The sequence below is a fragment of the Electrophorus electricus genome, chromosome 4, assembly GCF_041902795.1.
Source record: "Electrophorus electricus isolate QZ-2024a chromosome 4, ASM4190279v1, whole genome shotgun sequence".
NCBI classification, from domain to species: Eukaryota; Metazoa; Chordata; class Actinopteri; order Gymnotiformes; family Gymnotidae; genus Electrophorus; species Electrophorus electricus.
In genome coordinates, this window is record NC_137500.1 from 24,411,843 (window position 1) to 24,423,925 (window position 12,083).

Genomic DNA, 12,083 nt, shown 5'->3' on the forward strand with positions numbered 1-12,083 from the left:
CAGTCACCATGTACAGGTGTATGTTTAAGTCACGTGGTCCTTCTTTATACCTGGTCTGGTCACAGGTGATATACATATTTATACAAGGCTCGCGTGCGTAGGTGTTAGGGTTCATGCACCCTCTACTAACAGTGGAAAATGCAGTCATAACAGTCAAGATAAGCGTGGTTGCTGTGAAACGCTGAACAACAGCACGTTATCCGACGCCTATCGTAATCCGGCCTCTGCCAATAATGTATTGTTGCGCTGGTGTCAGACGGAGCTCCAGCGATGGTTGGATAGTGGGACTGACCATTAACGGGCTCCTCCCAAGTTTGGTTGCCCGGCAGCGTCATGGATGCTCAATTGATGAGCGAAAGGAACGAGAGTGGGGCTGCCCGCAGGACTGGAGCGAAGACTCCTCGGATTTGGAGGATTGACAGTAAATTCGGTTTTTTTTGGCGGGGGGGGGAGAGCTACACGAACTGGAGGTATCACTCTAAATTGCGTTGCATGAAATAAACCACGCGAGGGGCAGTGCGATTGTAAGGAGCGCGTGCATGGAAACATGTTTCGGGGGGGCTAGCAGGGATGTAGCTTTCCAGCGGCGTTAGATTGTTATTGTTTCTGGTAGAGTGTTTTGCGAATATGGCAAGGAGGGTGTAACAGTGAAGTATACATGCATGCGATTTGGTAAACCTTTCCGAAGGAAGTAAAACCCTCGCGAAGGCGCACGCAGACGTTGCATCGCAGGTTCGTAGCTCCGCTCTTCGCGAGCCGGGTTGTCGGTTTCTCGGTTTCTCGCGGTGTTCATTTGATCAGATGATTCAGTGACTTATTTATATATCGACTTTCAGTGACCCTTCTAATCAATCATAGACTACGAGGTGAGAGTAGCACCTATGTGACGACTTTTGATATCTTATGCCCTATGGTAGACATTATTTGAAACTATTTTAGGCTTCACTTGAGAAATAGTACACGTTAACATGTGAAATATCGAAGTCCAGTACCTAATGCAGATTAGAAAGACCAAGTGATATATTTGACGATCTTCATATTGTATGCAGAGCCATGGCGGCTACATGTAAGATGTGGTAAATATAGGTTCCTTGACATTTAATTAGAATACAATTATCAGAAATAATTTATTTTATACAGTTGGCTGACATAAAAAAAAGATTTGTATGTATTTGTATTTAAATTAAACACAATATTAGATATAGCATAGTCTAATGCTTTGGTAACAGTTAATACGGTCGTGGCAGCTATTTTAGTGCAAATTAACCCTGAAATGCGCTTGCACAGCCAAAGATGTAACGGTCATTTAAGTTAAGGTGCCGTAAAAGAGACCGCGATGTAGACCCGCAGAGCGAAATAGGAAACCACGATGTTAAAAGTTGAAGGTCTGACGCGTCGCTGGAGGACACCAAAGCCGGGGGGGATGATCCCTGTCAGAGTGCTTGTTAGAATAATCGGCGCTGCGGTGTCGGCGAGGCAAGAGTGAAAGCGGATTTCACGAGATTAGTGGCGGGCTGCTATTTTGTTCGTAGAGAATTGCGTACTGGTCTTTTTTTACGCACTTGAACTGTCATTGCGCATGGCGACGCGATAAAACCTGCAATCTCAGAAACTCGACAGTGTGGTCTATATATTTGGCCGTCAAAAGAGCAACAACAACAAAAAAGAAATGGCTTGACCACCCACAACAGCTGAATCTGTTTTCAACAGAGTGTAAACTACGAACGTATTGGTCTGACCTGTGAAAGTTCACAGTTTTCAACTGGTAATGACATTGATTTCAAGACTGGTGCGCCGGAATTTAGCCGGACATTGTCTGTGAGCGCACTCGGCGTTTACGAGCGATCTGTTGAGCACCCGACAGCTTTCCGATTTTCCTGCGGGTGATGATGATACGAGGATGCTGCGCCTCCCGGTGAAGAAAATACGGAAGCAGTTCAAACTGCTCCTGTTGCTGGTTCTGCTGACGTTCGCCGTGTGGTTTACATACCTGCACATCAACCAGGGCAAGTCCATCAAACTCCACTTCAGCTACGGCAAAGGTAAACAAGTGTGTCATGTATTTAGCATTTTAAACCTTATCATAGGTTAAATCACACGGTTTGCCAATCGTGAATTGTCGCCCAGAAAAAAAAGAAATTAGAGTTATGACTGCCTAGCCCACTTTTACGTTCTACTCTCAAATTCTGTCGTCTCTTTTAAGGCTCCAGTTCGGCCTTTTACCATATACGTATAGGCAGGACGAAATAAAGCGTGCAAAAACCGTTTCCATACAGATTAGCAATATGCGTTATGCATGCATTACTGCACTCGTATTGGTTTCAGTTTGGAATTAGTGTGAAATAAGGCGTAGAGTCGGCTCATGAATGATTAAGGCTATATCATAACGACTTGTGTTGGGGTCACGCCGTGATGTCAGCTTTGATGCTGTCAAAACGCAAAAGTATTATTGTCAGGCAGTCAAACATTATTTCAAGAGCAACATTGCTCGCTGTAACCTGCAATATCAGTATATTGTAATTACTTGTAAACTTTGATATGAATAATGAAGTATTCATAGCCGAAAATGTGTTCATAAGTGAAAAATAGTTCCTGTAATCAACAGGCCTAGCTCAATGACATTGCATCACATTTCTACTGTGCAGCAGGACTCAGTGTGAGAGTTTCTTTTGATTTAAGAGTAAAAGAAAGTGATACATTATAAGTCCTTGGCTAACAGAAACATGCCACAATGAAGACTGGGATGAATTGGTTTTTTTTGGGGGGGGGGGGGGGGGCGAATAAAAGCTAAATGCTGTAAATGTAAATGCTGCCAACAAAAACTGCAGAGAGACTAAGATGTGCTGAGCTACAGAGCCAGTGCATTCCTACAGCCATCTACCTGTCTTTGCAGTACTGCTTGGGCACAGATAGCCTAAAAATACACGTTATACATAAGCGCGCGCACACACACACACACACACACACACTCACACACACTCACACACTCACACACACACACTCACACACACTCACACAGACACACACACACTCACACACACACACAGACACTCACACACACACACACACACACACACTCACACACACACACACTCACACACTCACACACACACACTCACACACACACTCACACACACACACACACACACACACACTCACACACTCCTCTTTCTTTCTCTTTGTCTCTCTGTTGATGGCAGCTCATACCTGTATTGATCAAAACATTTTTGAAAAATATTACCCGTATCTGTACTTTTTATGCTGGAGAACCAGTAACATGATAAAAAGTGAATGAAAAGCTGGACTGCACATGTTTGTGCAGAACAATAACTGAGCAGTGATTCCTTACCCTGAGTAGCATCATTACAAGTTTAAAAGTCATTAATAAATAATCTGTGATTTTGGAACAACAAATCATTGTGACAAAGCTCCTGATCCAAGAACCTTCAGTGAGTGAAGTATATTCCGAAGATGAAACAAATCTGAATCGCTTACAGTGTAATCCCAAGACCTCGTTAACTGTTGCTGATGTAAGCCTGTGACTCTGTACTGCAGTCCAGAACAAATGTGCCGTATTCTATGATTTGCCATATGCCGTGAACGAATTGTGTGATAATCGCAAGTACTTTATCTTCAAGGTTTGTCGTATCCAAAAACTGCATCCGACGTTACTGTGTGTTTGCAGAAGGAGAGCCTGTACATTGGCTAAGGGCATGCATGCTAAAGGGACAGTGCAGGAGGTGAATGTGCTGCAGCTTTCTGCATGTTATTTAGTGTTGAGCCGTATGACTGGATCCATATTGCTCTTCGGGCAGTGGCCTTTGTGCGCTTCTCTCTCATAACAGATCCTGTTTCTCATTAAGTGCCGCTGAACACTCTCTGTGGTTTAGCTCTTTTCTCTAACTGCCACAAACTGACCTCAATCATATCCCAGAGACCTTTACTTCAGTCTGCAGTAGCCTTTGAGTGGCTACCAAATCACTCTGCTCACAGAGATGAGAGCCTCTCTCTTTCTCCGCATTGCCAATGGAATCATTCAAGTGCAAATTGCTCCGCTAATCCTAAATTGGCTTAGAGATGTCAGTGGAAAAAAAGTTTTAAAAAAAGGCAGAAACAATAAAAGAATGCCACCCCAAAGAGTTTGGAATTCAAGCAAACAGCATGCTAGTCTCATATTAGGGAGTAGTTCTCTCAGAGTGGCCCAAACACTACAATATGTTTCTACCTAAGGGCCCACAGTGGTCACTTTCTTTCCCATCCAGTTGCCTCTTCCACCTGATTTAAGGTCAGTTTTGGGGTTCACTGCATGAAGGATTCAGTAAGAATTTGACCAGGGGCGGTGTTCTGGATCAGTTAATAAAAGATGGCGAAAGAGAGTTCTTCACTGCAAAAGCTTCCTTGACCCGAGAGCCAGGGAATGGTCACGTTTGAGGAGACAGCGGGAGCTGCAGGCTGGTTGCCCAGGGTGAAGGGGCGCATGGGAAGGGTGAGATGACTGAGAGTGCCTGCAGTCCAGAAGGGAGAAGAACTGTTCCCGCTCTGCTCTAAGCGCTGTGGTAAAGCAAAGCGGCTGCTGGAGACCTGTACGTGAGGAGAAGGTTCTCTTAGGTGCTGCTGGAGACCTGTACGTGAGGAGAAGGTTCTCTTAGGTGCTGCTGGAGACCTGTACGTGAGGAGAAGGTTCTCTTAGGTGCTGCTGGAGACCTGTACGTGAGGAGAAGGCTCTCTTAGGTGCTGCTGGAGACCTGTACGTGAGGAGAAGGCTCTCTTAGGTGCCATGGAGACCTGTACGTGAGGAGAAGGTTCTCTTAGGTGCTGCTGGAGACCTGTACGTGAGGAGAAGGTTCTCTTAGGTGCTGCTGGAGACCTGTACGTGAGGAGAAGGCTCTCTTAGGTGCTGCTGGAGACCTGTACGTGAGGAGAAGGCTCTCTTAGGTGCTGCTGGAGACCTGTACTTGAGGAGAAGGCTCTCTTAGGTGCCATGGAGATCTGTACGTGAGGAGAAGGCTCTCTTAGGTGCTGCTGGAGACCTGTACGTGAGGAGAAGGCTCTCTTAGGTGCCATGGAGACCTGTACGTGAGGAGAAGGCTCTCTTAGGTGCCATGGAGTGTAGACTTAGTGCTTTTACAAAGGTTTCACAGCCTCAAATGAAGCTCTTCCTATTGTGTAGAGCATGATAACATCGAGGTATTTTACTGATTCTTTAAAATACTTTGAACAGCGGTTAATGGCAGCCTAATGATTGTCCATGGTTGTGGGCGTGGGCTTCTGTTAAACCCTTGCTCGAGATACCATGCGCTTCTCACTTTGCTTCAGGCTGCTTAACTTGTTTAGTGTGTCTTTTGTCGCATGCCGCACTAAAGTAATACAGAGCCGTCACAGTAATAACCTGTCTCATTTACAAACATGGTGAGTTTCGGTTCAATTTGAAAATTACCCACACATGTTCCTTTTTCTGTGACTGAACCTGTGGGCTTCAGTATCTTTTCAGTCACTTTCGATATGAAATGAACCAGAATGTAATTTCGTGTGTCATTTTCCCGAATCCAGAAACCAATCCAATCCAGTGGTACAATATTTTCTTCAGATTCTCAGTGTCTACACTGGGAGTACATACAAATGGTCTGGCAGGTAATAATTGAATTCCCTGGTGATGAATCATTTATGGCGAGCTGAGAAGTAGCACACCTGGGCGCAAATATCTGTAGTCAGTGTGGGTCTTTGCTGGAGTCTTTGACTGTGGAGCCGACGGAACATCTGTGGCTGTATGTAAAATGCGTTTTCAAACGAAGAATTTGATTAATTTTTTCGTCATATAGATTTGCTAAGAAAGAAAAGTGTGGAAAATAACAGACATTTAAGAATGTAGGTGCGTGTTTTTCATGTGTGAGTGAGAGACTTGTTACAGAGAAAACAGAGAAATGCGAAGAGAGAGAGAGATGGACTCTTTTGACCCCGAGGTTAATGTCATTTGTGTTTCATCATTTCTTCCCACCTGAAAGACGCTCTGCTCTATGCAAATGAGAGGGCTGGAACAGAGCCAGTGATCTCCCCAGACCCCCACAGGATCGTGCTGGAAGCAGACAGCTCACTTTACACACCCTGGACGGCCTCCGTCTTCTCCCTTGCACTGAACTGATATGGAATCTATACAGCGTTCACTTTGATTTGTGCCTTAATAACATAATTTCTTTGGGATAACAGAACATATCATGGGTTCATATAAAGACCTGCATTTGGGGATATGGAATTCTGATATTATGCATATTTGGACGACAGCTACAGTGTTGCTAAGCCTGTTTTCGGGTTTTTGAGCATCATGATTTCAGCAGAGCGAGGTGCACCTCAGGGAAGCAAGGATCGCTTGTATGCTTCTCTTTCACCCCTTTAGCAGACACACGCTCACACTCACCCACACTGCGAGCGCGTATTATCTTTCTGCATCCCAGTGGAAAACGTTGCCGCACTGAAGCTGGGGGTTATTTTACAGTAAGCGATCCACCCGTGGAAGCAAGATCACAATCAATCAACAAAGAAGCCCTGCCTCCGGCTGCTCCCCGAATGGGCTTTTGATGTGGTCGTAAATGAAGAGGTCACCTTTCCACCGGTCTCCGCTCACATGCATGGGAGGGAAGGCGTGAGAACGGAGTGGCGCTCTGCATCTACGCCTCTTATCAGTGCCATTTCAGGAGGGTGATTCGGTGACAAAAAGGCGTGCAGCGCTTAGGCGGACAGCGTGCGAGCGCGCACACACGCGTGCGCGCACACACACACAAAATGATCGTGCAGGCAGTGAAATGCTTAGTGCCAAACTCACAAATACTCAGAGAGACTGTGTGCGCTTCCAGCTATCTAGGGAGAAGAGCCAACAATCCCAGCATTTTGCATTTTGCATTTTTGTACAGCATTTTGGACCTTCACTCAGTTGCAGGCTCTCCGAACATGGTCAGGTAAATCCTGTCTCCACCTTCACAGTTTGACATTTGTATGTTATGGTGTCGTATTTTAAACAGGAATTGCCGAAGCCCTGGGTGTGTTCAGGAAGCACAGATTTCATACTTTCATACACCTCGTATTATGGAATGTGTGAATGCGATATGTCAGGGGCCCCCTGAGCATGGCAACTATATGTGAAAGGAGAAGTCGAGTGTCATGGGTGGCGAGGCACAAGGCAGGCTACAAACCCAAGTTGCGGTTTTATTACAAATGAAGAAAACACAGTAACTACAAACTAAAACAACAAAATCGAAAGAAAACAGAAATCAAAACAGCTGAACTTGACATGAAACACATTCACTTAGTGAATCTTCATGAAGACCCCCACAGGAACACGCGGCGCTAACATTTCCGCCGAACCGACAACGAAGATGAGAAATCAAGAAGTCTGTATCCACAGGGACAGAGCACTTTACGAGACACAGGTGAAAGTAATACAGGGAGCAGTTTTATATGACACAGGATGAGAAGAACGAAAACTGACGCAAGTCCACACGGCGGACAGATCAAAATAAAAACAAAACAACACATGCCAGTAAGGTCTGTGGGAAGCGCAAAGGGGAACCCATGACGGGGGGTTGTTTGTTTTAGAAGGTGTCATTTTGTTTCTGTTACTCCGAGGAAGTTGAAAGCAAATTGGCTTTGTTTTAGGCATTCTAAGTTTACATCTCTATGTCTCTCATGCACCTCTCGGGGTGGGGGTGGCTGTTTTGATGTTACTGCTTCATTCTTTCTTTAGCCTGTGGACTTGCCTCCAGGCAAACCTGAGGACTTAGGCCTGCATCTTGGCTAGCAGGCCTGTTTTTAAAGCTCCCTGTGAGGTGTGTGTGTGTGTGTGTGTGTGTGTGTGTGTGTGTGTGCTTTTTTTGTTTGTTTGTTTGTTTGTTTGTTTTTGAAGTTGGGGAAGAGAGAGATGCCACGTTGAACTGTAGCTCAATACATGACTGCTAAATGTTGCCTGAACTGATTCCTAATAAATAAACGAAGAAGACAGATTGTTGGTATTTCTTTTGGGCGCTGAGTTCTGTGACGTGCCCGGCATCTGAAGTGGAACGTGGTGTTTTTGTGAAGGCCTGGCCTCTGGTGGAACTCTGCGGGACGAGACAAAAAGCTCCTTTCGGCAGTGATTGTACACTTGTGCTGGGAGGCGCTGTAGCACCTTCGATGTGCAGGAAAATATAGGTCAGATTTATATCGCAATGCTTTCTTTGTGTTATCAACCGATAACTGGGAGTATGCGGCAGCGGCACGCCAGGTGATGTAACTAATATAAAGGCTACAGCTACAGAAGCTAGTCTTCATGTATTATATTAAAAAGCTACAATTAAAGGGAGTGCTAGCTTCCCAGTTAGGCTTTTCAGATTCAGTGAGCAGCAGTTTTGCCTGGACACTAAGTGAAGTTTTCATGGATCTCCTGTAGAGCAGGTAGAAGTAAGCTGCTGGCAACAACCAGGTCGTGGATTTGATTCCCGGACTGCAAGGGTACGTCAATGCTAAAAAAGAAAATAGCTAAGTAGCTCTGGATAAACGCGTTTGCCGAATGCGCAGTTTGGAATACCCTCCTTGGAAACAGTGCACTGCAGTGGTGTGCGTGAGCTTGTCACGGGGATTTGAACCGCGTCAAAAGGGCAGATTACTGACCAGTGGAGAGTACCGCTGTCAGTGCTATAGTGCTGTTACAGGCGCACAGGCCGAGGTTGCCCTGACAGCAATACAATAGCAGTGACAACAGCAGTAACTAATTACGGCCTCGTGTGATGCGAGTTGGCTCAGGAAGACAGTTGTGGATGCTAACTCTGCAGGGCGATCCGTGAAGCCAGATCCAGAAGCCATCACAACACCCCAGCCTAATTAATATAGAATGGCCATGAATTTTATTGCTCTTCGGAGCGGAAGGGAGAAGTGTATCAAGTTGCCGCTGTAATAATTCCCGCTTTCTCGTAGCTTGCAACTTTTCTCCCTTATCGGATCCCGCGAGGATTCCCGAGACAGCGCTAGGAAGGGCAGTCTGGTGGAACTTTGAGGCGGAGCAGATTTTCTTTCCCCGGAATCATGCTACCATTTACCCATCACGCGTGCTCACACACGCTCACGCACGCACACACTTTGCGAATGAGCTGGCAGGCTTGCACACGTTGTCAATTTTTTGTTGCTACATCTGCCTCAGACATCCACCTGCATCACTAGGAGTTGTGCCCTAACTCTATTATCGGCTTGTCAAACACTCACACCTGTTCGCATGCCTCCTCATATCATCTCCTTTTGTTTCTTTCTTTTATTTCCTATATATATATATATATATATATATATATATATATCAAATCTGTTGTCAGTACATTATATATATAACATTATATATAACACTCTCTTTCTCCCACTCTCTCATGTTTACTCCTCTCTGCTTCCGTGTTCTCCCCGTCCGTCCGCCGGTTTTGGAGTACCCTGTAGAATTTGGTTGTGCCATGTGAATGACCTAAACCCTTTTCTCTCACCTCTTCGACATGCTGCTGTGTATGCCTCCAGTCCTGGCCCGAACTCAGCCATGCCAAACTCTCCTGAAGGAAAAGATCTCAGATCAGATTTCCTTTGCCGCACTTCCATCATTTGCTTAAGTGGACAGATGGCAGCTGATCCTCAACCAGCTTCCCTGACGCATGATGTGCCCCGAGCTCCGTCCCCCACGCCTCCCCGGCGTTGGCAGGAGGCTGCCTATTGTTCTGAGCCCGGAACCCCTTTTCCTTCCAAAATCCTATCCATTGTTAGCTAGGTGGATCTCTGATCAGTGTAAAAGCCAGATGTCTACTGGGAGCCATCTCCTCATTCATATGCCTGAAGCCTCTGCCTGTAGCTCCATCCTGCCTGAAGTCCCATGCCTGTCTTCATTCAGCCTCGGTGAGAAGCTGCTCCTCTTCGTGCATTCTGATTTGGCTTGTGGACAGAGAGCTCCACCGAGAGCCCCCAGCTCCCGCAGTCCAACGCGCATGTCCGCACAGCAAGAGCGCAACCGGAATAAACACATATACAGGTTGTCGGAATGTGTCTTCAGGTTAGATCATCCTTTCGAGGGCTGGAAACACACTTGTTCTCTCTCGCGCCTGTTTGTATCGAGGTGGAGACCCATGCGTGCGGTGGAGAGTCGTGAGAGGGCTCAGCCATGGTTCTGCTGCCGGCCGTGGGAGTTCAGCGAGTCACGATCGCGGCGTGTTCGGGATTTCACCCATTGCGGAAAGAGGGAAGCGCAGGCAGGTCCGTCTCCGTGAGAGACGGGCTTGCCATCAGTGTCCAGTGGACACAGCCCTCCGCTCTGCCCTCTGACACGTCTTCATTTACTCTCTGGTTCAAAATGTTATTATTTTTTTCCAGACCCTGGATGGCCACATTCTTTATGCTGTTGTTATAGCATGTTTTTGCACCAAGAACTCTAGCTGAGGACAAGTATAAAATTCTGACTGAATTCTGACTCCTTCTCTCTCTCTCTCCATTATGTTATATTTATATATATATATAGCAGCTTGTCTCTCTCCATATATATAGCAGCCTAGTGTCTACTGGATGAGAAGATGGCTCCCAGTAGACACTGGGGTTTTATACTGATCGGAGATCCACATAGCTAATATTGGATAAGGTTAGGATTTTGGAAGGTAAAGTTGGTCCTGGATCAGAACAATAGGCAACACAGTGGAGAATTGCTGAGTTTTGAATCTTTTAACATTTAAGAAAGTGAGTATCCAATATCACTTAAATATCAAAGTATTTGAAGTCCTCTAAAATAATGGCACTATTTCTAAGTTGACAAAAACAACTCAAAGTAGAAACGTAGTAGAAAGTAGAATCGAAGTGAACATGCCTGTGATCACTGAAACAAAACTGAGAAGACCTGTGATTTCCAAACTGAATGAACATGGTTAGAAAATGACCTGTGAACATCAGAACTTCAGAGCCGTAGTGGCTATCCTCCTAAAACAACACCGCGGAGAGTTCAGGCAAGTGCTTTAGATGTGCCGAATAGATGGGCGAGTGCCTCAGACTTGACACGGGGTTATCAGTGGAAACCGGCATTTCTGCTCACAGTGCAAGTGATGTTGCATAAAAGTCAACCTCTATGTTTGATGGCCCAAAACTGCAAGATTGAACTTCACTAAAGACAATGAAAGAAGCCCGATGAATACTGGGAGCACATTCTTTGGTCAGATGAGCCCAAAGTAGCTTTGGTTAGGTCTGATGGGGTCCAGCATGTTTGGTGGAAGCATGAACAGGACAGCCACGTTGAATGCACAGTCCCCACTGAAACACGGTGGGAGGGAGTGTGGTGATATGGAGCTGGATGAGTGTAAGGTGTTGGGGGGGGGGGGGGGGGGGTCACATTTAAAGATAGCCCCATGAACGCCTGTGGAGGTACCAAAATACTGGCTGACAAGATGACTCCCAGCCTCCAGAAGCCTGGTAGAAGAGGAATATTTCAGCATAACGATCCAAAGCACACTGCCAAAATCACACAAGAGCTTCTAAAGAAGAAAAAGGTGAAAACTATCACCTGCCCGAGTATGTTGCCTGACTCGAATCCAATGCAGCCTTTGGGATATTTTAAAGAGAAATATGGAGAGCAACAGAATGCCTCCAGCAAAGAGCGGCTGAACGGACATCTCAGAAGAACGGCAGAGCATCTCCCCAGACGTGTCTGCGACGCTGCTGTCCACTATCCTGAAGAGGACTGGGTCTGTCATCAGAAATAAAGGTACTGTTAAGCAGAGAAACAGCACGTAAAGATCCCCGTGCTTGATGAAAAGCCTTCCTCCAGAGGAGACCTGATGTCCTCTTCCCACCCTGAGCCGAACTGCATTAGTGCCAGCTGTTACCAAAGACTACGACTTTATCAGCCTGCTCTGAGCTCACAGAGGAGAATGAGGAGCAGCAGACAGGTCACTGCTGGAGAGGGCATCGCTAGACAGGTCACTGCTGGAGAGGGCATCGCTAGACAGGTCACTGCTGGAGAAGACATGGTCACTGAACTAGTTCTTCTAGGTGATTTGTTCCTCACTCACAGTGATCACAAAGGATCTTGATGGTGATGTTATTAAACAGCAACA

General features: G+C 46.0%; 2 protein-coding genes across 13 annotated transcripts in view; one reads left to right on the forward strand and one right to left on the reverse strand.

Annotated features, from left to right (window-relative positions):
• The window catches only part of LOC113581321 (immunoglobulin superfamily member 22), a 43,545-nt gene that overhangs the window by 18,988 nt on the left and 12,474 nt on the right, over positions 1-12,083 (reverse strand). The window contains exon 3 of one of the 9 annotated variants that reach the window (XM_081712844.1): positions 1,991-2,031. The exons of the other annotated variants lie outside the window; for them this stretch is intronic. The gene's annotated coding sequence lies outside the window, so the exon portion shown is untranslated. The remainder of the gene's footprint in view (positions 1-1,990; positions 2,032-12,083) is intronic. 9 annotated transcript variants of the gene reach the window in all.
• b4galnt4a (beta-1,4-N-acetyl-galactosaminyl transferase 4a) overlaps positions 354-12,083 on the forward strand; it is an 81,196-nt gene continuing 69,466 nt past the window's right edge. For 3 of the 4 annotated variants that reach the window (XM_081712853.1, XM_081712855.1, XM_027016399.3), the window contains exon 1: positions 357-2,042. In XM_081712853.1, coding sequence (XP_081568979.1) covers positions 1,901-2,042 — 142 coding nt within the window. In that variant the 5' untranslated portion in view covers positions 357-1,900. Of the gene's footprint in view, positions 2,043-12,083 lie in introns of all 4 variants that reach the window. The other variant, XR_014123282.1, reaches the window with a different exon arrangement.